Below are 27800 nucleotides of genomic sequence, written 5' to 3' on the forward strand. Positions count from 1 at the left end.
CATTGTACAGATGAAAAAGCTGAGGAACTTCAGTTACTTGCTCACAGCCACAAAGCTAATAAGATTCTAGGGAAGTGGTTCTCAAAGTGTGTGCCAGGGTGCACTGATGCACCCTAGAAGATTTCCAGGTGCGCCCTATGGTATTCCAGAGAAATATGTGCCTGTTGGGGACCAAAAAAAACAACAGGGGTTTTGGAGTTTAGATTTTTAGGGGACAGAGGTGTGGGGAATTGGCTGTAAGCTGACAGTCTTCCCAACCCCCACCTCACTTGCTTGATTAGGTTGCAAAAGGCTGTTAAGCTGTGGTGCTGGATTGTTGACACTAGCCCCCATGTTCCCCAGAAAGACTGGAGGCAAGTTTCTTCTATCCTTTGTTTGGTGTAAAGTTAAGATGATATGTATGGTGGGGGTTTTATGCACTCAATACAATTAAGAGTAAAAAGAGAGAAATTCTTTAATGTATTGATGAGGAAATGAGAGTTTGCCTTTCAAATACATGCCCAAACATTGAAGAAATCGCTAGGACACATCAGGCTCATGTTTCTCATAAACACAAGAATGAAAAAACTTAACACAGCCGCACTGGGACCTGCCGAATTTACTAAATCTTAGTAAGAATGTATCTCTATATATAAAAAGATAACTTTTTTGTTTTTTTATTTTTTAACCCCTATTTTTTATGAATTCTAAAAAGCATAACTCAAAAAATGTAGCATAAAAATGTTTTTTAATGTCAGAATAAAATTAGTTTTGTCATATTTATTTTGTTTACCATAAAAGCAAGTTTGGACTTTATATTTTTTCTTTAATATTTGACTTAATTATTATAACATATTTCTCAGAAATTTGTATATAGTGCGCCTACAATTATTTGTAGGATTTTAAATGTGCCCCAACTTCAAAAAAGTTTGAGAACCACTGTTTTAGGGTTTGAACCGAAGGCTTCTGGCACCTAAGGCTATGCTTTTTTTTTTTATTATTGTTATTTGAGGGAGATAGAAATATCGATTTATTGTTTTCCAGAACCTTAGTGTTTCAGGACAAAGCTGTCTTTACCTGAGCTAACCAGCCAGGGCTAAGGCTGAACTCATAAGCATTATTCACACTGCCTTCCTAGGATGCTCAACTGCCTATCATGAATTTTAACTCAGTTCCTTTACTAGATAGATTTGAAGCCTGAGTTCTGATTCTATTTATTTATTTATTTATTTATTTATTTATTTATTTATTTATATTTTTGACAGAGATAGAGAATCAGAGAGAGGGACAGACAGACAGAAAGAGAGAGAAATGAGAGGCATCAATTCTTTGTTGCGGCACCTTAGTTGTGCATTGATTGCTTTCTCATATGTGCCTTGACCAGGGGGCTACAGCAGAGTGAGTGACCCCTTGCTCAAGTCAGCAACCTCGGGTTCATGTCAGTGAGCTTGGGCTTCAAGCCATTGACCATGGGGTCATGCCTATGATCTCACACTCAAGCCAGCGACCCCACACTCAATCCGGATGAGCCTGTGCTCAAGCCGGCAACCTCGGGGTTTCGAACCAGGGTCCTCCATGTTCCAGTCTGATACTCTATCCACTGCAACACTGTGTGGTCAGGCCCGAGTTCTGATTCTTGTGAGGCTTACGTGTGAGACCTGATGGTGCCAAATGTGCTCACTTTATATGTATATTTCTCATCTGGAACTTTCCTATGGAAAGCTCCAGAATCCTCTACCCCACTTGTTTCTCTGCCTTCAAAGAGAAAAACAAACAAACAAATGAAACCAAGTGCAGAGTTTCCACCAACACTTTTTTTAAATGTTCTAAAACCACCAAGATCTCTGATTTCATTGAGAGTCTACTGTTATCCTAACGCAGTTGCCACCCTGCATCTCTGGTTTCTTCCTGAAACAGCTCCTATCTTACCTAGTGCTTGCAAACTAACCCCCACAGTATTATTTTTAACTGAAATTTTTTACTGAGATAGAGTAGCAGTTATAAGAAACAATATAGAGGGACTCTTTGTGCCCTTCATCCAGTTTTCTCCCAATGGTATCATCTTATAAAACCATAGCACAATATATTCACTATAATATTGACACTGCTGTAATCCATAGATCTCAATCACATTTACTTAACTTTACCTGAACTCAGGTGTGTGTGCGTGTTTACTTATATACCAATTAATAACACATGTAGGTTCCTCTACCTCCAAAGTTAACTTACAGAACAGTTCCATCATCATAGGATCCTCCTGTTGCCCTTTTATAACTACGTCCATGTCCTTCCTGCACCTCACCTCCCCTTTACTTCCTGACAACCACCAAGCTGTTCTCCATTTCTAAAATTTGACATTTCAACGTGTTATAGAAATAGAACCACAAGATATGAAGCCTTTTGGAATTGGCTTTTTTTTTTCCCCACTCAGCATCATAACCTTGAGATGCATCCAAGCTGTTGCATGGATCAGTAGTTCATTCCTTTTTATTGATGAATGGTATCCTATGGTATGGATGTACCACGAAATGTTTGACCGTTTATCTGGTGAAGAACCCCTGGGCTGTTTCCAGTTTGGGGTTGTTATGAATAGTGCTTCTATGAACATTTACAAACAGCTTTCATTTCTCTAGGATAAATGTCCAAGAACACAGTTTCTCTAGGATAAATGTCCAAGAACACATAAGGGAAAACATTCAGTCTCTCATCATTAAGCTTGACGTTAACTTTATTTTCATAGATGCTCTTTATCAAGATCAGGTACTTTCCCTCTATTTCTAACTTATTAAGAAATTATTTTTTTATTTCCTATGGATAATAGTGTGCCCCCACCTAATGGTTATGTTTTCACAGAACATGTTAAATAGTGTTCTTCTTTCTTTCTTTCTTTTTTTCAAGTGAGAGGAAGGGAAATAGTGAGACAGACTCTCGCATGTGTCCTGACCAGGATCCAACCAGCAATCACTGACTGGGGCTGATGCTTGAATCAACCAAGCTATTTTTAGTGCCTGAGGCCAACATTCAGACCAACTGAGCTACCTTCAGTGCCCAGGGCAGACACTCAAACCAATCAAAACACTGGCTATGGGAGGAGAAGAGGGAGAGAAGGGGTAGAGAGAGAGGGAGAGAAGCAGATGGTCATTTCTACTGTGTACCCTGACCAGGAATCAAAACTGGGACACTCATACACTAAGCTGATGCTCTATCCACTGAGCAAGCCGGCCAGGGGTGGGTAGTCTTTTTCTAACAAAGTCAGATCTACAGGTACAATCATCCAGTGAACCCTTTAGATTTCCAAAGAATAAAATTATTTTTACAGCCACATACTAGGATCAGGGGAATCTCAGCATTGCAGTTATTAATAAAACATGTCTTCTTTCCCTTCCAGACAAGCATCCGTAGGGGATCTCTATTTTTTATCTTTTAAATTAAGTTTATTGGGGTGACATTGGTTAATAGGATCATATAGGTTTCAAGTGTACATTTCTATGGTACATGGCCTCTATGTTGCACTGTGTGCCTACCATCCAAAGTCAAATGGTCTGTGTCACCATATATTTGGTCCTCTTTACCCTTTACTGCCCCCCATCCCCTTCCCTCTGGTAATTACCGTACTGTTGTCTGTGTCTGTGAGCTTGTTTTATATCCCACATGTGAGTAAAATCATATGGTTCTTAGCTTTTTCTGACAGACTTATTTTGCTTAGCTTGCTTAGCATAATATTCTCACATAGGGCATCTTTAAATCCCCACACAGCAAAACCACATCATAGCGGTTTACACATATTATGTGCTCAATAAGTAGTGACACCTAACACTTGTATGATGATTTACAACTCAGTTGATCCTCACAGTGACTCTGGGAAATAGGTATTTTAGCCCTGCTTCCAAAAGCTTCCAGAGGCCTGAAGAACTTCAGTAACTTGCCAAGGCCATTTGGCTTGTAGGGAGAGAGCCAGGGTTGTCTAAGCTCAAGTCCCATGTTGATCCTACTCCTGCAGAGCTGGTGGTAAAGAGTAGATAGACACTTGGACTCGCTGACTTCTAAATGTCTCTTCTAAGCCTAAGGCCCTGAGAAGCTATAACACAAGGTAGGTGGCAGGTAAAGAGCTCTTCCACTACTGTCATGGCTGCACTCACTACCAGCAGTCGTTTGGCTTTTGCTAGTGGGCTGAATCTCCCCCAATTCCATTTACTTTTATTTCTGACCTTTGATTTCTTCCAACATAGCACAGCTTGCACTTGATTCCTGCGAACATTGCCAAGCGTTTCTTTCGTTTTTTCTGTTTTAGCAACACTGTCCTTGGAGATCTCTTCACCATTCCCAAGTTGCTGTTTGTTCTCCCACCCTTTGAGTGCTTCCTTGGATGCCCTTTGCATTCCAGGGCTGCTCGAACAAGGGCTGCTGCAGCCCTCCCACTGTCTCCGCACAATCCTGTGGCTCTTGGGAAACGTATTCAATAAAGGTTCATTCACCGTGGCCTGTGCCCAGAGCTTTGGGAGGAAAACGGAAAGCATTCAAAAGATGTTGATATCTTCCACGACTTTATATTCTTCTTATTCACCCTCGCGGGCCAGTACTTAGCTGTCACAGTGGCAGGTCAAAGAGCTAAGGTGACAAACCAATCTAAAATCTTAAAAAGCTGAAGGGTTATGTTGATACTCCTTTAAGAAATATTGGAATCTGCTCAAGGCAGTTGTAATGCCGGAACCTGAGGTCAGCTCAGTTTTTTGGTGCCCGTCACATGCTACTGTTCATGGGGGAGGCGCAGACCTGGTACTATGGCAGCATCCTTCCAAGTTATCCCATCCATGGTCCCTCTGACTTTTTTTTTTAAATTTATTTATTCATTTTTTTAGAGAGGAGAGAGAGCAAGGAGAGAGAGATGGAGAGAGAGAAGGGGGGAGGAGCTGGAAGCATCAACTCCCATATGTGCCTTGACCAGGCAAGCCCAGGGTTTCGAACCAGCAACCTCAGCATTTCCAGGTCGATGCTTTATCCATTGCGCCACCACAGGTCAGGCTGACTCTTAATCTCATTGCAGCATACACAGACAGAGACGGGAGCAATATGAAGAAAGGTTATTTTTATTGGAGTCTTCATTAACACCCCTTTCTTGGGTTGGAGGTGGGACTTTAAAGGGGCCAGCTGGGCCATTTGGAAGTAATAGTGAGTTTATGCCTAGAAATGTTTGGAAGAAATCCATTGCCCAACATAATCTTTTCCTCGTCAGCTCTGGCCAAAGACACATGTCATATCCATTGGCAGGACTTCTAAGCCAGGATAGGGAAAAAATATATATCAGAAGCCAAAAATTCTATCCTGTTCTCTTTTTGGACTTTAAAGAATGCTCCCCTCCCCCATTCTTACCACCTCTCCTACCATTTCTCTGTGACCCCAGCAACATATCTCCTGTTCCCATTGCTTCTCCCACCATCCTTCGATGACACCAGAGCAACCATCACGTCACCAGTTGTACTGAGAGGTAAGTTAGTTAACAGGCGAATGTGTAGCAGAAAAAGCACTTCTGTGGCTTCTCTGTGGCAGCACCATGTGTAATAGCAAAGTGTTGGAAATAACCTAAATATCCATCATAGGAAATTGGTTAAATAAATAACAGGGCATTGCTCCAATAGAACAGGACACAGACATTAGAATCGTGCTGTAGAAAAGTACATAACGACACTGAATAAATGTTTTCCATGGAAAATATTGGTGGAAAAAATGAAGGTTGTAAAAGTTTGTGCAGTATAGCCTTAATCTTGTGGAAAATATGAAAGTGTGTGTGTGTGTGTGTGTAAGTGTGTGTGTGTGTGTAGAATTTGTAATAGCAGGCATCAAACTTCCTCTTAGGGAAGAAATTACCTTATTTTTAGAATACCCTCATCAACTGCTTCACTGAGAAAGGTGAAGCTTTGAGATCAGTTGGAGGAAAATTAGGTAGATGAAAAGATGGCCAACCTGCTTTGCTTAAGAAACGACAGGAATTTGAGAGCAGTAAAACCTAAGATGTGGAGAGGGGCTGGAGGTGGGGAGGAGTCTGAGAAGCATGGTAGGTCTGTGGAACCTGCCAAACAAAGTGAGAAGTCAATAAGAAATTCCTAGTAGTCTACTTTTTCAGATGAGTTTTAGGAAAAAGAATATTCCTAAAGTTTTAGAGATGTAAACTCCTTCTGTATCCAGTAACCTTCAGTACAATCTGGTATGACCATACAGCCTGATGTGGTGCCACGAGGTTCCCAGCAGTGGCCCCAGCACATCTGAAGGAAAAGAAAACCCTTTTACAAATAAACCAGAGAAAGGTAGACCTTGACGCGAGTGGCCGATGTTTGGTTCACACGTGCAGAGGGAAGACCGGAAGGAAATAAACCCCACCCGGAAGGGGTGGGCATCTTGGGGTGGGGGATGACAAGTTGAGTTTTATTTTCTCCTTTGAGTTTCACTCGTTTTTAATTATCTTCTGCGATTACGATGTTTTAGTTTTGTAATTAGAAAACTATTTTTTAATATCACCCCTGCCCATGATGTCTTCAAAGAGAGCAGGGAGGAGAGGAGGAAAAGTCTTCTGCAGGTCTCCCGAGCAGAGAGCACTGCCTGTCCCTGGGGCACTGCCTGGGGGAAGCCCAGGGCCATGAGGACCTGGGCAGTACGGTGGAGGGGTGCCTGGCAGCCGGGATGAAAAGGAGGACCCAGGGGACACTTGCTATTGCTTTCACACGTAGGGCCCGTGGTCAAGCTGGGGGCGGGGGGGGGGGGATTTCTTTATTCCTTTATTCAGCACCAAGAAGGAGCTCAGTAAGCCAACACCAGCTCAAGGCACAAGAAGGCAGACAGAGCCGCACGAGGCTGCCAGCCTTTCCCTGTGTCTCCCTCTCACAGAGGCCTTGACTTCCTCCGTTTCCCCTTCCCGCCAGTCAGCTTCTTGCTTGTTAGGTTCCCTGGGGAACTCGATTGATCACAGCATGTCTCTTCCCTTTCCAGCAACTGCTTGTTCTCTGCTGTCAGACTGTGAACTGGCCTGACTTGTGAGAGAGCCCGGGGTTCTTTCCCTGCTAGCTCAGTTCAAAGGAAGGGTCAGAGAACCCGGGGGCAGGGAGCCTGTGCTGTCTGAGGCTGATCTGCTTGCACAATCGCAGGCCAGAGACACATCTGCCTAGAACCCAGCAGTTTCTAAGTGTTTCCCAGTCCAACCTGTATCCTGAGAAGCTCGATGCGGGCACAGATCACCTGGTCCAAGAGCCTTTGGTTCCGCTGGGGCTTAGCTGCCCTTCAGAGGAGCCCGATGGGTCTGTTCACAGCCTCTGGCGCCCAGGCATCATCAGGTAGGAAATACCCACACTGAACGCTGTTGGGGCACACCTCGCTCACCCCACCCTACCCCCGCTCTCCTGCAGCCACTTAGGGAGCTGAGACTTCCCTGACCCCTTGTTTGCCCTCCTCTGTGTGCTCACTTGCTTCCCATATTCCCCCACAGGTCCCCCTGCTAAGTCCCTTTTTCCCTCCCCTCTCACATACTTTTTTGCCTTAGGAGACACTGGAGTAGGAGTTACATTTACATATAACCATCATTTATTAAGCATCTGTTATGTGCCAGCACTGTGCTAGGCATCTACGTATGCGTCATTTGATTTCACTCGCCGTCACAATCCTGTGGGGTACACATTCTTACTTCCATGCTGTAATGGAAACAGAATCTTGTAGAGGTTGGGACCTGCCCAACGTTAATGAAGGAGTCGATTGGAAGTCAGGATTCAAACCCAGATCCCTTTATATCTAAACGTCAAGTTCTTTCCCGTTAGGCCACATTGCCCTGCAGGCTTCCTGGGGCCTAGGTCTGCTGCCTGCCTGTTCGTCTGTGTCCTCTCTCTTTCCTCCTGTCCTCACTGGCACACATAGGGATACAGTCTTCTCCTTAGATAGACATCAAGGAAAAGTCCACACAGGTTCCCAAGACCCAGCGGCCTCCAGAACCTGGGGGTGCAGGCGCATTCGAGAAAGGTGCTCAGTCCTGCCTCAGCCTGAGCACTAGACCCAGAATCACATCACACTCATTCCACAGGGGTCTCCAGCCCTGGGCCAAGTGTGGCAACTCTCTGAGATGCTATAAGTTCGCCAGCAACTGCTCCCTGAAACGCTTGGCCCTGCCAGTCCCTGTCTTAAAAGCTTCCCCCGCCTTGCCACCAGGGTTTCTTGGTCTAATGTAGCCAGTATTGCCAGGTTTCTGATGGTGGATGACGGCCTGCTCACAATCGACAACGTCTGAAATTTGGAATAAGCTGGGAAGATATCGCAGCAATAGGTTAACATTTGGTGCCATCACTTTGTATTCTGGGATCCAGGTAATATTATTTATAGGCTCCCAACCCATACACTGGAACGTCTCACTATTAGCCTGGGAGGCTGCGACCTTATTTTGGTTGATCCCCAAATTTGCAAGGGTTACCTTGGAAATCTTAGTTGAGATCTTTTAATGATTATTTGGCAGCACATACCAACAACCTGGAATAAAAGAGAGCTTGCTCCCAGATCTGGCTGCTACCAGAAAGGCCAAGGGGGGAGGGGGCTAGAAGGCCTTCAAAATCCTGGATGGTTCCAGTCTTCTAAAAGGAGACTTGGGGCCCTGGCCGGTTGGCTCAGCGGTAGAGCGTCGGCCTGGCGTGCGGGGGATCTAGGTTCGATTCCCGGCCAGGGCGCATAGGAGAAGCGCCCGTTTGCTTCTCCACCCCCGCCCCCTCCTTCCTCTCTGTCTCTCTCTTCCCCTCCCGCAGCCAAGGCTCCATTGGAGCAAAGATGGCCCGGGCGCTAGGGATGGCTCCTTGGCCTCTGCCCCAGGCGCTAGAGTGGCTCTGGTGCGGCAGAGCGACGCCCTGGAGGGGCAGAGCATTGCCCCCTGGTGGGCAGAGCATCGCCCCTGGTGGGCGTGCCAGGTGGATCCCGGTCGGGCGCATGCGGGAGTCTGTCTGACTGTCTTTCCCCATTTCCAGCTTCAGAAAAATACAAAAAAAAAAAAAAAAGAGACTTGGAGGGTATGTGACCCAACCCACACTGTTTACATATGGGGAAAGTGAAGGTCAGAGTGACCTGAGGTGTCCAAAGTCAGAGCAAGCTAGCAGCAGAATCTGGACTAGCACCCTGGTCCCCACTGCCCCAGGCCATGCTTGGAGCAGAACAGAAAGGATTTGGATTTGGCCTGTGAAGAGCCATGGCAAGAGTCCAGAGTGCTTCCTTCCGGTGCTCTCTGGCGCTGTGTCCGAGCCTCTGCTGGGCAGGATTTCCTAGACTCAGGGGCCAACAAGAATCTTGGACATCGGGCAGCCATACTGTTCTTTCATTAACACCAGAGGCACCTCCCTAATGTTCAGGACCAGGTTACCTCACAAGCTCTGACCCAACTCTCTTCCCTGACTCACCAGCATGTTCAAACTTTCACTAACATGCTACTGAGTCCTGAGGGCGTCCCCCTAAAGTGGGGTACCATGCTGCCAATATCTAGCCCTGTGTGGGTATTAGGGTGGTGGTCACTGCAGAAAGGGGATGAGTCCTATGATGGGATATTAAAGGAAAGTTTGGGATAAATTTGCCTGACATCTTTGGCGTTACTATCGGACAAGGATAGACAAGGCATAGGTAATATCCAGAACGGCATTAAAAATTATGTTTATAAGGTGAAAATAAAAAGCAAAACTTCTCTACATAGATAATTCTGTCATCATTTGTCTCAAAATACAAAAGCATGCATATAGTTAGAAAAGTCAAACACTAGAGAAAGATTTAAAATAAAAAGTTAAAAAATTCATAGAGGAACCTTCAATGCACATTACCAAATGAAAGAAGCTAATCTGAAAAGCCTATAAGACTACCTACTGTGTGATTCCACATGTGTGACATTCTGGGACAGGCAAGACTAGGGAGGCAGTAAAAAGAAAAATCAGTGTTTGCCAGGAGTTAGGGGTTGGAGACAGAGAACAAAGGGTTTTTAGGGCAGTGAAAACACTTTGTTTGTGACACCACAGTGATGGATATATGTCATGTATTTTGTCTCAACCCATAGAATGTACAACGTAAAGGTAAAGCCTAATGTTAACCATGGACTGAGTAATTATGATGTGTCGCTGTAGGGTCACCAATTGTAACAAACATACTACTCTGGCGGGGAGTGTTGATAATGGGGGAGGCCACCCATGTGTGGGGACAAGGAGAAAATAAGAAATATCTGTCTCTTCTCCTCAATTTTGTTGTGAATGTTAAAATGCTCTAAAAAACAACAAGAAAAATCTTTTTTTTTTGTATTTTTCTGAAGATGGAAACGGGGAAAGACAGTCAGACAGACTCCCGCATGCACCTGACCAGGATCCACCCGGCACGCCCACCAGGGGCTAAGCTCTGCCCACCAGGGGGCGATGCTCTGCCCCTCTGGGGCATTGCTCTGTTGCGAGCAGAGCCACTCTAGCGCCTGGGGCAGAGGCCAAGGAGCCATCCCCAGCACCCGGGCCATCTTTGCTCCAATGGAGCTTCGGCTGCGGAAGGGGAAGAGAGAGACAGAGAGGAAGGAAAGGGGGAGGGGTGGAGAAGCAGATGGGCGCTTCTCCTGTGTGCCCTGGCCGGGAATCGAACCCGGGACTTCTGCACGCCAGGCCGACGCTCTACCACTGAGCCAACCGGCCAGGGCCAAGAAAAATCTTAATAATAAAAAGTTAGTTTCTTTCTGCAATTCCTCTGTCCAGTCCCCTTTTCAAGTGAATTTAACAGCTTTATTTGTACGATTTCAGATCTTTTTTTTTTTATTTTCCTGCAAAAAGCTTTATCGTTTCCATTTGGTCCAATGCACGGCAGAGGGCTCCAGGGTGGTTAAAAGGCTGCCTAGAGGTTGCAGGGAGAGGCTCAGACAGAAGCCAGACGCCAGGGGAGGCAGAGGGGCCCCTCAAAGGCCTCTGGGCACCAACGGCTCCGGCTGTGCTTGAGGGTGAGCCCTTCGAGGAAGACAGTCGCCCAGCCCAGCCTGGGGGCCACCAGCCTGCAGAGGCTAGCCAGGTGTTGCCCACCTTCTCGATGAGTTCCACCTGCTCACCCAGGAAGCGCTTCTCCCAGAAGTCACAGAGCTGGGAGTCTGTGCGGGTAGGACCCAGGGCACGCGGACCCACAAGGGCCTGGCTCAGGTTCTTCTCCACCACGGCGCTTCCATGGCGCCCTGCGTTTCTCAGCACTCTCTCGGGAAGGCTCCGCACATGCCAGCCGCTGTGCTCATCCTGCATCTCTAAGAGCCACTGCGTTCTCGTGCTTCTCCCCAGACAACTCAGCCAACACGCAGAGGAGCGGCCACGCCCTCCAAACTGCATTGCTGCGGCCCAAATAGAAGGCCAGAGAGAGGTAGGTGTAGGAGGCCCCCAGATGCAGGCTGACGGGTTGACAGCAGCCTCCACCTCGGTGGAATAATTCTGATGAGTCTGGGAGCTCATGATTACTTGACAATTAGGAGTTAAGCTAAAAAAAAACAGTACTGGCTGGTCTCCAAGGCTGAAGGTGGCCAAGGTGGTTCTGAAGGTGCTGGCTGGAAAAGAGGTTGGAGGGTGGCTGGAGGCCGGAAGAAGGGGCGTCCCTGGGTCTGTTCTGTCCAAACACTGTTTAAGCAAGAGACAGATCCATAGGACCACCGAGGGCACTGCTCTTCTTGCATGCAACCACTGTACTATCATATGTACTTATGCCAGTTTACGTGTGTGCATATATATTCTGTGTAAGGGCCTCACCGTTCATAAAGAATGGCATGGAGAATTTTTCTTTCTATTTTTTTTTTTTTTTTTTAAGAAAGGCAGGCTGCCAAATGCCATGCCTCATTTGGACGTGTCTGGAGTCCTGGAAGCTTGACTACACTGTGTTCTCCTACACACGGACCTTGAGAGTTCGTTTGGAGATTCTAGCAGGGGAGTGCAGCTATGGGTATACCCTTGACTGAAGAATGATCCCCCAGCTGGGGAGGTCTTCCTCTTCGACCCCATATGTAACTTCAGGAGGAACGCAGATGGCACAGTGAGGGAGGAAGGGGACACCTGACTAGCCAGCCAGATCAGCCTCATCAACCCTGGTGATCAACGGGGTGACAGATATTGCTGCCAGATTGCCTTCACATCTAGAGACAATTTTTTTGAAAAGCTGGAAAGGACTTCTGGGATCTTGGAATCTAACCCTAGGGTTTTGTTTTGTTTTTTAACCCTCGGTTTTTGTAAATCAGAAAACCATGGCCCAAGAGGTCAAATTCTTTAGCCCAAGGCACCCCAGTACATTAGAGACAGAACTTGTAGTTCAAGTCCCTGTTCACCAAGTCGCACTTCCTCTATGTGAATTGGGAAATTGGTGTTTGGTTTGTTGAAACATCTGGTTTCTGTCCCAGCTATTTGGAGTAGGCACAGCTTGGCAGTGAAAGGGAATAGCCAAAAGGAGAAAGGGTCCTGGCTTTCCTGTATGTCCTGCAGCCGAATCCCCTTGCCTTGAAGGAGGCACTTCTAGGTATTTGGTTGAAGAAGCTCTGAGTGCAAGATGTCCTAAAAGTTTCCGGCTAAGAGCCATCCAACTCATTTCCCTTGGAGGTAAACTAAGGAGCTTCAGAATCCACTTTAGAAACTCTGCCCAATGTCTACATTCAGAATGTCCTTTACTTAAAAGCATTCTACAAGTTTTGATTCCCACATCCCTTTTTGGAAGATGATCTTAGAAGTCACATTTACAGGCTTAAGATTTAATGGTCAAGGTGCTACCTTAGGAAGAGCCTCAGATGGACAATGGTTTGGCCAGTCAAGTTCTCCCATCCATATGACAAGATATAGCCTGAGTATCTTAGCATAAAGCCCCTCTTCTTTGACCAATTCTTACCCCAACGATTCATCTTCTGTCCCTAGCTCTTCATCTTTTTTCTACCACCAATTTCTTGCATTTGTACTTCATCTATCTTTATGCTCAGTTCTTCGGTTCCACACCAATTTCTGTTGAGTACCCTTTGTCTTTGAATCTGCCTCAGAGTCTATGTCTAATTTTGCCCACTTTAGTCATATCCACCGAGTCATCTTCCAGTGTCCCATTGAGGGCCAGCTTCATAGATGGGCAACTTATGCAGTTACATAGAACTCATGCACAAAAGGGCACTATATATGGCTTAATGCTCTGCTGTTGTCTTGTTACAATTCTTAATATCTTTATCTTTGAAATTGTGTTTTGTAAGTGAAGTGTGACAGGACAATGGATCATGCACGTGGCCAGGAGAGACAGGCACACCATTCTATGCAGCCCCCTCTCACATGTAGCAGTCACGATGCCCCATGAACAGAGAACTCCAGTGGATCCACAATGTGTGAAAGTTCAGCAAGACCCAACTCGAGTACAAGGTAAGAGCGTTAGCTCTACGAGCAAGTAGACATGCTGACAGCCCCACGAGGCTATGCTTTCCATTCAATGCAGACATTGTTTCCAATGCGGAAAGAAAGCAATCGTGTCCTAACACAAATGACCTAGGAACCCCATCATGTCCTTTCCTAATTATGTTTATTCTCTGTACTAGTCAGCCACTTAGGCTGAAAATAACGACACAGACGAGGGAAACCTACAGTTCCTTTTCTTTTTTTAAAAAAAACTTTTTTAATTGAGTCATTTCAGAGAGAGAGGAAGGGAGAGAGAGAGAGAGAGGCAGGAACATCAATCTGTTCCTGCATGTGCCCTGACCAGGGATCGAACCGGCAACCTCTGTACTTTGGGAGGATGCTCTGACCAACCAAGCTATCTGGCCAGGGCTATAGTTCCTTCTCTTACTCATCAGAAAGCCAGGCTTGGTAGAAAGTGTGCACATAAAGTATGCATATAAAGAAGTGAAATAAAAACAGCTGAGCTTGTTCTGTCAGCATTTGCACTGTTCTAATAAGAATAAACTACATATGCATGTATAAGCTACAGAATGTGAATTGTGTAATTCATATGATTCCATATACAAGTTAAGTGCTCTTGTATTTCCATTTAAAAGTGGCATTGCACAGTATAAAAATGAACATTAAAATTCATGCCAATACTTTAAATTTTTAATGTTCTTATATGGACATAAATTGCAAATAAAAACACCACATCGAGTTGAGAAAGAGAGTGAGCATGAAAGAAAAAAGCTTTATCTTTTAAGACCTTTAATGACAGGTCTTTCCTGCTTTTTTGAACAAGGAGCCCTACGGTTTCGTTCTGCACTGGACTCCACAAATTATATAACTGGTTTTGGTCCCATGGCTTCAAGTCCTGTCACAAGCACTGATAAAGCTAGTTCTCCTCCCAGACCTTTTCCCAGTGTGACTTCTTTAGGCCCTGTCCTGGGCTTCAAATGGGACCAATGGATATTATCTGCCCCTTTGCTAAAATAAACAAGCAAACAAACAAATCTCCCAAACAGCTCTAAATGGATGGGGAAGTGGAGGTAAATGACGTGGTAGGGGCTCATCCAAAGTCACAAGGTATGCCATGGATAGAGGCGTAAGCTGACTCTCATCTTGCCTTTGGATGCAATGGCCTGTCTGCCACTATCTCCACTGGCATTTGAGTCTCAAACATCATTTGTAAATACAAACATAGTCATTATGTGTTGCAACCTTTTGATCACACCCCAACTGGGGCCACCACAGCCCCACAGGAAGAGATGTAGAGCAAAAGGCTCTGCCCTTCAAGAGGTTCTGCATAGAACATTCCAAGGCCCCAGGGGAGTCCTGTTTTGTTCGAGGTCAACAGGAGTTGATCAACAAGCCAATACATGCTTCCCTTGTGGCCATGGTAAGGATCAGATTCCTAAATCTCCCCAGGCAAATCGGAATATCTCTTCTATTTGTTGTTTCATTGTCATTAGATATTCTTTTAAAAAAAAGATGCTTCCCATCTCTTTCCTTAAATTTCTTAGAGAATAAAATATTCACAGTCAAGTCCAGGCATCTTGTACCACTGGCCAGATCTCTACGAATCAGAACTCCCAATCCAGAACAGACCACAGCCATAGGTACTTTGCCTGTAGACCCTTCATATGGTCTCCTGAAGTCATCCAATTAGATTTTTTAGACTAATATCTCTTAGCCTATTCTAGCGGCCCCCTTGCTATATTGTCTTGGTGCCTTCCATGCAGAGAATAAGGGTCCAATGAACCTAGGTTTCCTCCAGAGGCCTCACAACAACCTTAGGTTTAGTGCTGAGATGCCCTTAGCATCACAGCCTATACCTCCAGATACTTCCAGGCTAGTGCAAATTCCTTCTAATCCCCAAACCTCTCCTTCTATGCACAGCTGTGTAGAGGAGGATAGATCCTTCAGAGAACATCTTCAGATGCTCCCCCTGGAGCCTGCTGGGCTGCTGGACTGCTCAGCTGGCACGGCAGTCCTGACGGAAAGGTCAGTTGTCTTTTAACCACAATGAACTTGCAGTAGCTGTCTGCTTCCTTTTGGCAGACAGAAGAGGGAAAGGATATCTTATGGGCCCACTGCACTGTTCTGCCTTTAACAACAATAACAGTGATCATCTTTCCTTCCTTTTCCATTAGATAATATTTGTAAATACATATTAAAAAACTTAACATCGCCATTTAAAATAATCTTCACGAAAATATTTTAATGGGATATAAAATGGTTCTGACATAATGGTAAGTGGAAATAAAAGCAGGATGCCAGAGGTCCCTTGTTTTATAAACAGTTTACACTTATGTATAGAAAAAAATACAGGAAGGAAATATATCACAATGGATTCCTTTAGGTGGTAGGGTTTTCTATTTTCTTTCTTAAACTTTTTTGTTATTTTCTAAAAGACAATACATTTTATGGGTATGTATTACTTTACAATCCAACAAGAAACGATACTTTCCTATTTGCTAGGATTTCTGCGACAGTGGTAACTGATTCTGTGTATTGTCCAAAAGGAAACCAATTTCAGGCTTTTACTTCTCCAAGTGATTTCTATGTGGCTCCTTTCTCTCAGTTGAATCTTCTATGCAGGATATAGATTTTGACTTTGACAAGACTGCTCAGCTTGTAATTACTCTTCCTTTTTTCTTTCTTTTTCATGTTTACTTTGATAATATTTGGAAATAGCCCTATCAGAACCTTAAATCAAGGTACTGTATTTCTTTCTCCTAGTTACCAGGGATGAGAGCTCCCAACAGAATTTTCCAAGTGTAAGGCCTCTGGAGCCTGCCTGAGACTGGACTCTAGGGAGAGAAAGGTCTAGAGGATACTGATTGTGCAGCAAGATGATGACAAGAGCATTGATTTTGGAGTTGAATGGCCCTAGAACCACAGGTTGCTGTTTTTTTCTCTGCAAAACTGATGATCATATTGCTTTTATTGACTTGTTTTAAAGATTAAAAAAGAGAATGTATGTAGAGGGCCTAGCATAGTACACACAACATATGATTAATGCGATTGGTGAGCACTGAAGAAGGCAGCAGAAGGAAAATCTCTCACCACTGAAGTCTTTCAAAGTGTGTGGGGTAAGGGTAGAAGTAGAGGAGCTGTCCAGATATTAACCCTGCCCTGATCAAGGACAGACACATCTTGGGTTTCACCAAGGTCGTATAACTACCACCTCCGGGGTAGAAGCTAGGCAGTGCTGCACACAGGCTGGCAGTCAAAGCCATGGGGACAGGGGCAACCCTAGAATGCCCATAGATAATACTAAACATAAGATTCCATTACCACTCTGAAATCAGCACATTAGTGATCCAGACTGCCTCCTCCTCCACCCACAGCCACTTTGCCCTTTAACTATTCATCAGGCAGTAAGGAGTGTGCCAGAGACTTACAGGAAATAAGGAGAATGATGCTGTACCTTGTGAGGGATTGAAATATGCGATCTTTGCTATACGACTAACTTTATCTGCTGTCATTCTTACTAGTAATGCTATCAGCACCACCATTTCTACCACTGCCACTACTATTACTATTAATCAAGTTTGTAAACTATAATGTTTAAAGTGCCTGGGTTTTGCCTAATGAAAGATGATACTGGACACGGCATTATGGGAAGGCAGAGGTAGGGTAGCATTAGAAACCTCGAAGGGAACAGAGCTGATTCACACTTAGAAACAGAGTGGAATTATCTATCTATCTATCTATCTATCTATATATTTAAATTTTTTTAATTCATTTTAGCAAGGGGGGAGAGAGAGAAAGGGGGGAGGAGGAACAGGGAGCATCAATTCCCACATGTGCCTTGATCAGGCAAGCCCGAGGCTTTGAACTGGCAACCTCAGCATTCCAGGTCCATGCTCCGTCCACAGCACCACCACAGGTCAGGCTCAATATATATTTTTTTCATCCCCCAACTGCCTGGGTTCCAGACATATCCCAGCCACACCCAGTCAGGCTCCCAGCCCTACTCAGCTCTAACTGTAGCTAAGTTAGGCAATTTCCAGGGTTAGGCTAGGCTAGGAGTAATGGCCTTTTGTTTGGTCAGAGGAGCTGGACCATGCCAGAAGCCTGCTAAATGGGGTAGGAGAAAAGGAAAGAATGCTTTTAAACAAATAAGGCCATTGCCTCTGTCAACATCTCCCACCTTCTCACAGCATGGCCCTGGAAAGATCCAGATGCCTCCTTTTTTAGAGACTTTAAATTTTCCTGTGCCAAAATGACATTTTTAGAAATGTTTGACTTCTCCCTCTATCCCCAGAGTGAACAATCCTCAAAGTATACCCGCCTTCTCGTCCCAGGAAAAGGGTTCCCTTTCTCCTCGCACCTAGGTGTGAGGACCAACACTACCGGGAGTGAGAGGAAGGCAGGGAGGAGAGCGAGGACAGAGCGCAGCTCCAGCCCCACGGGGAACTAGGCTCCCTTTGAGATCACTCTCTTCACCTGGCAACCCGGCCCCAGCAGAGCTAAGAGAGAAGAAAGTGGCATTTTGGAATCCATATTGCTCAAGATGCTGAAAGCATCTTGCTTGGCAAACTGCCCTTTGCTATTGGAACCAAGTGAACTTGGGGCGGGACCCTCACCCACAGTGATGCGGTCAGTTGGGGGGAAGGTGAGGGCCAGCTCTGGTTGACAACGGTACCTGCCCAAGAGCAGTTACTGGGCATGCAGTGGGTGCGGGCGGCCCATCCTGGCGCTGCTTCCTACATTGGACCCAGGTCCACTGGGGAGCAATAGTAGCAGCAGTCACCGCCCGGCCAGCTGGGCCCCCTTCTGTCTCTGTCCAGTTATTTATAGGTGAGATTTATGATGGATGCGGGTCAAGAGACGCAAAATGACAATGAGTTTTAGAAGGTATAATGCTAAAAGTCATACTTTTCCCAAAGCGCCCCCGCCCCCCGCTTTCTTCCTCCCAAAGCAGCACGGTCCCAGCGGAATACTGTGTATCGCGGGCACACCGCAGTGGTCGCTGTGACCCGAGGCCCGGGCCGCGGCCCTGGGACTCGCGCGGGCGGGCGCGAGGCCGGGAGGGCTGGGGGAGGAGGGCGGGCGCGCGGCGCGGCTCACCTGCCAGGCTGTTGTAGCAGTCGATCTCGATGGCTTCCACGGTCTTGCTCTGCTCCTCCGAGAGGCGGCCGGGGTGGGGAGCCCCGGCTGGAGAGGCCGCGCGCGAGTCCCGCTCCTGCTCCCCGGGGGGCGGCAGCAACCCCTTCAGCTCTAGCAACGCCCGGTGATATTTGCCGATGGCTTCGCGGAATTTCTTGTCCTTGTAGCACTGCGACCCTTGGCTCTTGAACTCGTGCGCGCGCCGGATGAACTCAGCGGGCTCGGCCGCTGTCGCCCCAGCCTGGCCGCGCGCTGGAGCCCCTCCGCCGCCGCCCGGGACGCAGAGCGGCGGCTGCGGCCGCTGCACCTCGCTGGCCACCGGCTGGCTCAGGTTCCCTTTGGTTCCGGCCGCCGAGCCCTTCCTCTCCATTCGGCCGCCACCCGGTGCCCAGCGCGCCGCGATCAGCCCGCCTCGGCCGCGCCCTCTCGGGTTTAAAAGCGGCGGGTGCTTGCCTTGCGTCTGGCAAGCTTGGCCGCGGCCGCGATACCCCGCGGTGGTCTGCCGCCCGGCACTCCCATTCTCCTCGCCAGCTGCGGGAGGCTGCTCTCTCCTCCTCCTTCTCCTCCTCCTCCTCTCGGATTGTCTTCCCCTCCTTCCCTCCCTCCCTCCCCCACTCCCGCGCGCCTGCCCTCCTCCCCTCCCGCAACCTGCAGGGGGTGGGAACCGGGCCCTGGTGCGCTCTGGGGCTCTGGGGCTAGCGGTAAGGGGGACACGGGCCTGAATGAGGTGGCGGGATTGTCGCTGACCCGGAAGAAGCTTGGCTCGCTTTGAAAGAGGGGAAGGATTAATGACAAAGACAGCCCCATTCTTTCCCATTCAATCCTGCCTTCGGAGACGTGCCCAGTCTGAAAGAGACCAAAGGGGGCAGAGTGTGTGTGTGTGTGTGTGTGTGTGTGTTTAGGGAAGGGGAACGCCAGCGATGAAACCCTTGCAAACTCACCCTCAATAGATTTCTTAGAAACTAAAAAGAAGGGAGCGGCGATTAGCCAGGGGCGTAGGCACAAGCCATGTAGCTGATTGTTCTTTTTCAGTAAGGCATTAATATTTTTAAGGTGTCGGGGCCTCTTTTTCTATGGATCCAGGTGGTTGCTGAGGTGTGTCTCTGCGTGTGGCCGCCAGAGTGCCCAGAACACAGTGCACTTGAGCGTGTGGGGCGTTGTACTCCAGAAGCCGCCGTGTGCTGACACCTCGGTGTGCAGGCAGCTGTGCAGAATGAGTCACGAACATCAGAGATGGAAAACACGTGTTACTGTTGGTCATCAGGCTTGGCGTGCATGCGTCCTAGTTTTCATTTAGTTCCGTGTCCTCCCCCGGGGATGCTATTCCTTACTTCATTCATTCTTAGGTCAGCCCCTAGTGTTGGCTGTGTGCCGGGAATTCGTTGAGACCAAGGGACAGACAAAAATAGGCGTGTGACTGACTGCCCTGCTCTCAATGAAGTAACTGCCAGTTTGCTGGGGAAGAGAGACACCACCCACCCTTAGAGTCACTACCAGGTATGGATCGGCAGTATTACCACGGAGGAATAGAAAGTGTTGTGGAGCTCCGATGAAGGGAGAGGCCTTTTAAGTAGTGATGGATCAAGCTTTATGGAGAAACTGGCATTGGAGGTTTTTGAAGGATGGGTAGTACAATTTGGGCATGAGGAAATAGAAGGAAGTGGCTTATCAGCCAGAGTGAGGAAAAAGAGCAGAAGTTACGATGTTTGAAATCTTGAATGTGTTTAGGGCAGAGTGATTTGCTTTGGTGGCCTAAGCAGAAGTAGTGGGAAATGATTGGATGATAAAGACAGTGTGGATTTTATTTTGTAAGCAATGGAAAAGCCAGTTTTTTTGGTTTTTTTTGGTCTATTTGTTTGTTTTTAGTGCTCCCACCCCCCTTCTTTATGATGCTAAAGGAATATATATATATTCTAAAGCAGTGTTTTTCAAAGTGTGGCTTCTACACTTGCAACATCAGTGCCACCCAGAAAACTGTTAGAAATGTACATTCTAGGGTCCTGCCCCCGCTCTGTTAAAATCAGAACCCCTGCTGGCAGGGGGCAGCACCTGGACTTTAACAAATGCTCTGGTTTGGTTTAGATGCACACTCAACTTTGAGAACCTCTGCTCCAAAATCTTGCTGCTCAAAGTGTAGGCCTTGGGCCAATAGCATCAGCACCATCCAGGAGCCTGTTAGAGATGCAGAACCTATAAAATCCCAGACCTACTGACCCAGAATCTGCATTTTAACAAGATCACTAGGTGATTCCTATGCTTATGTGAATGTGAGAAGCACTGCTGGAAAAGGATTTGCGAAGTACAGAAGCAGATAAAACCTCCAACCTTACACTGTCACCCAGGTATGTATATTCTTTGTTAAGATTTTGATGTATGTAATCCCTATGGGCTGTTTTCTACACTTTTATGTTTGTACCAAATCTCCTTTTAACAAACATGAGTGGTATGAAACAATATATGCAATTTCTGCTCTTTTTTACTTTACATTATATGTGATTAGTCTTTTAAAGCCTCATTTTTAATGGTTTTTATAATATTCATTTTATATCTATCATAGTGTACTTAACCATTTTCCTATGGTCAGACAGATTGATTCCAATTATTTGCTATTATATAGACTACTGAGATAATAAAAATAATAGATAGCATTTCTATATAGTGCTTACTTTGTGCCAGGCACTAGGTTAAGCACTTTATGTATAATAATTCATTTAATCCTCATAATAACCCAGCGAAATAGGCACTGTTACTATCCCCATTTTTTTTAATTTATTTTATTTTATTTTATTTTTTTACAGAGGCAGAGATAGATAGGGACAGACAGAAAGGAATGGAGAGAGATGAGAAGCATCAATCATTAGTTTTTCATTGCGCGTTGCGACTTCTTAGTTCATTGATTGCTTTCTCATATGTGCCTTGACCGCGGGCCTTCAGCAGACCGAGTAACTGCTTGCTGGAGCCAGCAACCTTGGGTCCAAGCTGGTGAGCTTTTTGCTCAAACCAGATGAGCCCATGCTCAAGCTGGCGACCTGTGGTCTCGAACCTGGGTCCTCCACATCCCAGTCCAACGCTCTATCCACTGCGCCACCACCTGGTCAGGCTACTATCCCCATTTTTGATACCAGCTTACAGAGACTTGTCCAAGTTTACACTGCTAATAAGTAGTGGAGCTGGGATTTAAATCTAAACAATCTGCTTTCAGAATCTATACTCTTAACTATATTCATACTGAAGTTTTTGTCCTAATTTCTTTTTCCTTACAAGAAATTCTGATGTCAGTTTTTTTCAAAAGCAGACCAATATTCATTGGCTTTGTTACAGTTTTTAAAAAAACAACAACAAAACAACCTGTATTTATTTACTGACTTTAGAGAGAGAAGAAGGAGACAGAAACATTGATTTGTTGTTCTACTTATTTATACATTCATTGGTTGATTTTTGCACGTGCCCTGACCAGGGATTGAACCTGTATCCTTGGCGTATTGGGATGATGCTCTAACCAACTGAATTACCTGTCCATGGCCTCTGATGTAAATTTTTTAAAATGTCTTGAAATGTATTGTCAGTTTGCTTTTCAGAAAGGTTGTGCTAACTTGTGCTTCCACCAATAATGTGCTAGTTTCAAAACAGCCTTACCAATACCAAGTGTTAAACTTTAAAAGAGATTTTCTAATTTAATAAATGAGAACTATATTGAATGAACTGGATCTCTTTAATTATAAGAGTAGACTCTTCACATGTATAGTTACCATTTATATAATACTGAGGACCTTTATTTGGATACAATCTTAATGTACTAATTGACACCTTATATGTTATAGCATCTGACTCTACTAAGTGCTAGAACATCTTTCATCTCATTTAATCCTCACCTTAGCCCCAGAGGAGGAAAATGATTCTCTCCTCACACAGTGGTTTCTGATCAGTGAGACATAGTATTAGTTCAGTGGCTAAGAGGCTCTGGGCGAAGGTAGATGTCAGCTGGAATTCTATCTTTGCTGCTTCCTGAGCATGTTATTCAACTTCTGAAAATGTCACATTTCCTCACTCATTAAATGGGGACACTACTTACTTCATATAGTTATTGTGAAACACTGTAAGTGCTTAACAGGTGGTAAGAAGTTTAATCATTACTCATTAAATCCTGTCATTATTGGATCCCATAAAAATGTTATGGCAGACTCTAGTTAATTCGTATTTGCCAACTTCTGACCTTTTTTACTTTAAGGTACTGTGTCAGGTTGAGGAAAGAGAAGACTCTGGGGGTTAAGTGCTCTGAGTTTTTATCATTAACTTCCTACTCAGGTAGGAAGAACTACTGAAGGCAAATATCGTACCGAGAACCAGGCATGGGATTTGGGTCCTGATGGTCATAACTGTCTGTAGGTGAGAAATACTGAAGTGCCAGCTTGCTTTTTGTTTTCCTGCTGGGTCCTGGCTTTAGTGGTATAGTGTCTCATGCTTAGATTTTGGGTTTCAGGACAGGGCTGTAAGAGACGTGTAATGTAATCCATGTGGTACTCTCCTGTGTATGAAACAGAATTCATTGTGAGAGCTTAATACTAACTAGCTCAGATGAAGGAGAGCATGCGTGAGGAGGGAGGGGGCGTTACGGGAGGAGGGATGGAGTGAGAGGAGACTTACTATGCCCATCTGTCCTGCTCAGCAGATCTGTGTGTGTATGTCTAGAACTGTTTTGTTTGGTTGTTTTTAGAATGTTTCTGTCTCTATCTAAGTCACTCGTTAGTAAATGTGTGCTGGTTTCTCAGAAATTTTCTTCTTCCTTCAAGTGGAATCAAATAGGTGCCAAAGAGAATTTCTCAAACATCCTGTCATTAAGAATTGACCATATGCAGAGTACTATTTTCGGAAGTGAGCAAAGATCCAAATGACAGACAATTTGGGCATGGATTTTAGGATTCAGAAACCCAATGCGTCTCAAACTTTGACATGCATACGAATCCCAATCTTATTAAAATACAATTTCCTGATCCCATGAATCTAGGGTGGGGCCCAAGATTGTACACTTCTAACAAGCTACCAGTGATGCTGATTCTGCTGGTCCATGGCCCACATGTTGAGGAGCAAGTATTTAGATGAAAGAGAAGTTCCATCTTTCCTCTTTTCTCCTGCCCTTTGCCTTCCCCCAGAGAGGACTTGTTCTTTAGGTTGGTCAGATTCCTGGAAATTAATCAGTCCACATTTAAAGGGCAGGATATGGCCTGACCTGTGGTGGCACAGTGGATAAAGTGTCGACCTAGAACGCTGAGGTCTCTGGTTCAAAACCTTGGGCTTGCCTGGTCAAGGCACATATGGGAGTTGATGCTTCCTGCTCCTTCCCCCTTCTCTCTCTCCTCTCGCTCTAAAAATTAATTAATTAATTAATTAATTAAATTTTAAAAAAATAATTAAATAAAGGCGGGATATGGACTCCAAGAATAGGCACGCTAAGCCAGGGCTTGCCATCTTGTTTTCTCTTCCTTAAGTGCATCACCAAGCATACTTTTTATTGCTTCTGTTTCTGATTTAAATATGCAAGACAGGAGGTAGGAAGATTTTGGTATGTATGTGTGTTGGGGTGGGGTGGCACTCATGTGGGTTTTTACTGTAAGTTGTTTGCTCCAGCCTTGTTTTTAGAAGGCAACTCTGTACTAAAAAAAATGAGCTTTGGTCCTGGGATGTTATCTCAGTTGATAGAAGCAACATCCTGAAACACCACGGTTGTTTGTTTGATCCCCATCAGGGCACATATGGAAAGCAGCCAACAAATGCGCAACTAAGTGGAACAACAAATGAATGCTTCCCCCTCCCCCATCTCTCTGAAGTCAAACAATTAAAAAAAAGGGCATTTATTCAGGTGAGAATAAAGTAGTATTTTGACTTCTTATCTGTTGATGGCCCTTGGATATATTGCTTGCTTATGAACCCCATCAGGAAGAAAGATGATTAAACCAAAGAAGGTTTCTAGGACTCATGGTCCTTTGGCCCAGTGTCACCAAAACCTCTCTCTTCATTCCTCTTGACCGCCACTGGGCACAGTCCAATTAATCCTATGGAAGATCATACCGCTCATGGAGTAACTCATCACTGCTGAGACATGCTGGGAGATTTCTTAGAGAAGATGGACATGGAGCGATTTTTTTAAGGGGAAGAACTTGGTGTGGTACACAGGGTACACAGAAGAAGGCACAGTGCTCCTGCTGGCTTTCTGGGCCTCAGGTTCTGTGTCTGCCCTGGGTTCTGGCTTTGCTTCTGCTTTTCTGAGTCTCAGCCTTTCTCACTGCCTCCTGGTCCTAGAAAACCGAAGCCCCCTTCCTCTCCAAAATCACTCCAAGCTTGTACACTTCCTAAACGGGTGGCAGGCGCTGCTCTTTCTCTTCCTTCAGTTCAGTTTCTTAAGCATACGTGAAAGATGTATATTTGGATCGCTTTTATACTAACCTACGCTGTTCAGGGTTTGGTCATATGCCAATCAAAGCAAAGCTATTGTGCGGATGTTTTTCTAATTGCATCCGACTACACAATTTACCTTAGAAAAATGACAGAATTTCCATCACCAGTTTTTATCCCTGTTTAATTTTCAAGCATCTTTCTTTGGAAAGATGGAAGATTTTTAACTATTTCATGTTCAGATGCAGCATAAGACATATGAGGCTAATGTGAACTTCATAGTTTCATTTATCCCACGGTCTGGCTCCTCACCCCTACTCCAACAACAAATTTCTTTATAATTCCAGAGTCCAGCTCAGTCCAGCCTTATTAAAAAAAGATAAGGTCTTGCCTGACCAGGCAGTGGTGCAGTGGATAGAGTGTTGGACCGGGATACAGAGGACCCAGGTTTGAAACCCCCGGGGTCGTTGGCTTGAGTGCGGGCTCACTGGCTTGAGCCCAGAGTGCTTGCTTGAGTGTGGGATCATAGACATCACCCCATGGTTACTGGCTTGAAGCTTAAGGTCACTGGCTTGAGCAAGGGGTCACTCGCTCTGCTGTATCCCCCCCCCCCCCGTCAAGGCACATATGAGAAAGCAATCAATGAACAACAAAGGCGTCATAACAAAGAATTGATGCTTATCATCTCTCTCTCTTCCTTCTGTCTGTCTCTCTCTGTCCCTCTCTCTCTCTCTGACTCTGTCACACACAAAAAAAATTTAAATAAGGCCTTTCTTCCTATCCCTACTCTCCTACCATTCAATCTACTCTGCACAGCCCCCCCCCAACTCCCCATCTCCAATATCAACTATAGCCCTCCATTGGGTCCATGATGTCAGTTATTTAAATCTGCTGGTGTTTCTTCCCTAGAGGATTCTCCTTTTCCCTATTCATGTGGTCCCGGTGGAGCTGTCAATCATGGTGTCTGAGCCCGCCCCCCACTTGCTAGCATTATTCCAGTCTTGGCCAATCATATTATTCCATCTCCTTACCCCACAGTGATTGGTTCAAGGAGGAGTACAATGACCTAAGTAGAGACAATCAGAAATTTCCATGAGATTTATGTATGAAGATTGGGGGAAAACGTTCTTTAAATTGGGGGGATTTGAGGTGGGGACTATCAGTGACTGTCTTGCTTCCCACCTGGAGAAGGCCTATCTGGAAAACGAAACTGAACAGAGGAAAAAGGATATGAGGGAAAGACAGAACTCTGGTAGTAGCTATTAAATTCTTAGATCAGGAGTTTTTTTTAATGACAGATACACCTTCAGACTTCCTAGAATGTGAATGAATGAATTTCTTTTTTTTCTTCTTTTTTCTTTTTGTATTTTTCTGAAGTGAAAAGCAGGGAGGCAGAAGAACAGACTCCTGCATGCGCCCAACGGGGATCCACCCAGAATGCCCACCAGGGGGCGATGCTCTGCCCATCTAGGGTGTTACTCCATTGCAACCGGAGCCATTCTAGTGCCTAAGGCGGAGGCCATGGAGCCGACCTCAGTGCCCGGGCCAAGTTGGCTCCAATGGAGCCTTGGCTGCAGGAGGGGAAGAGAGAGACAGAGAGAAGTGAGAGGGGGAGGGGTGGAGAAGCAGATGGGCGCTTCTCCTGTGAGCCCTGGCTGGGAATCAAACCAGGGACTTTCACACGCCTGGCCAACCCTGTACCGCTAAACCAACTGGCTAGGGCCATGAATAAATTTCTTTTTATACTTGAGCTAGTTTGAGTCATCATTTACAGTGGAAAAACTACTGACTTATAGATGCCTTCTCAGGCATTTACCCTCTTCACCCTCCACCTACTGCCAGCCCGGATTGGCTGCTGTCACATGTCCCCCTGCCTAGAAGACATTCATTTTAAAATTTCTTTTATAAACTCATTAAAAAATTATTTACTTATTTTATTCTTAACTTATATTAAGAAAAAATTTAAACAGATACAAAAGAAAATACAACAAATATTCAAGAACTCAACACCCAGCCAGCAAAAACAACTAACAGCAACCAATATTATTGCCATATGTTCAATTCCCTACATGTGCTATGCTCCTTGGATCTCTGTGCCTCTGGGCTCATGGTTTCCTGTGTGTCTCATCATTCTGCATTTCTCATTTGCTTGCTTGTAAAACATTAGATCTTTCAAAGTCACCCAGATTTAGCACAAGTGTCACCTCTCCTGTGAACCCTTATTGATCTCCATTCACAAATTTGGTGTTTCTTCGGCTGTGTTCTGCTCGCTTCTTTTACATATTTTTATATTACATAGCACTTATTCATTCAACAAACACATGTTGAAAACATTTGCCATTTCAGACATTAGAGATCCATCAATGAATAAAACAGGCAAAAATCATCATCTTCGTGGAGTGAACGGAGAGTGACAATAAACATCATAAAAATAAATAAGTTATGTAAGATGTTAGAATGTGATAAGTGCAACAAAAAAGGGGAGTGGAAGGGGGATGAGGCATGTGTGTGTACCTTCAAATTTTAAGGTAAGACGTACTTATTACACTGCAGGATGGTGATCTGCTTATTCTTCTGTCTCTACCTCTAGGCTGTCGCTACTTGAAAGCAGAGGTTGTGTCGCATTCTTTTTGTAGCCTCAGAACCTAGTATGGTAGTATTTTGTAGCAATTGTGGAATAAATGGAATAAATAGAAGATACAAGACACCAACAGGAAAGAAAGACTTTTGCTGTTAAGGAAGTTTTTTAAAAGCCAGTGCATACACATGGGAAAAAATTGAAAAGTACTCTCTATAAAAGAATATTTAACAAAAAATAAATTTTCCTTGCCCTGGCTGGATAGCTCAGTTGATTAGAGTGTCATCCCAATATACAGAGGTTGTCAATTCCATCCCCAGTCAGGCACAGACAGGAATGAATCG

General features: G+C 45.2%; 1 protein-coding gene and 1 long non-coding RNA gene across 2 annotated transcripts in view; one reads left to right on the forward strand and one right to left on the reverse strand.

The window, feature by feature from the left end:
* Positions 1-19076, reverse strand: part of TTC9 (tetratricopeptide repeat domain 9) — a 35666-nt gene extending 16590 nt beyond the window's left edge. Inside the window, exon 1 of the mRNA XM_066277039.1 lies at positions 18450-19076. Within this exon, the coding sequence (XP_066133136.1) occupies positions 18450-18858 (409 nt within the window). The 5' untranslated portion in view covers positions 18859-19076. The remainder of the gene's footprint in view (positions 1-18449) is intronic.
* Positions 19077-19577: 501 nt separating this feature from the next.
* On the forward strand, positions 19578-26576 carry LOC136335863 (uncharacterized). Its single transcript, XR_010731321.1, has 3 exons — positions 19578-19985; positions 20571-20830; positions 26256-26576. It is a non-coding gene; the product is annotated as an uncharacterized lncRNA (long non-coding RNA).
* Positions 26577-27800: the final 1224 nt, after the last annotated feature.

Source organism: Saccopteryx bilineata, chromosome 4 (genome assembly GCF_036850765.1).
Source record: "Saccopteryx bilineata isolate mSacBil1 chromosome 4, mSacBil1_pri_phased_curated, whole genome shotgun sequence".
In the NCBI taxonomy this organism is placed as follows: Eukaryota; Metazoa; Chordata; class Mammalia; order Chiroptera; family Emballonuridae; genus Saccopteryx; species Saccopteryx bilineata.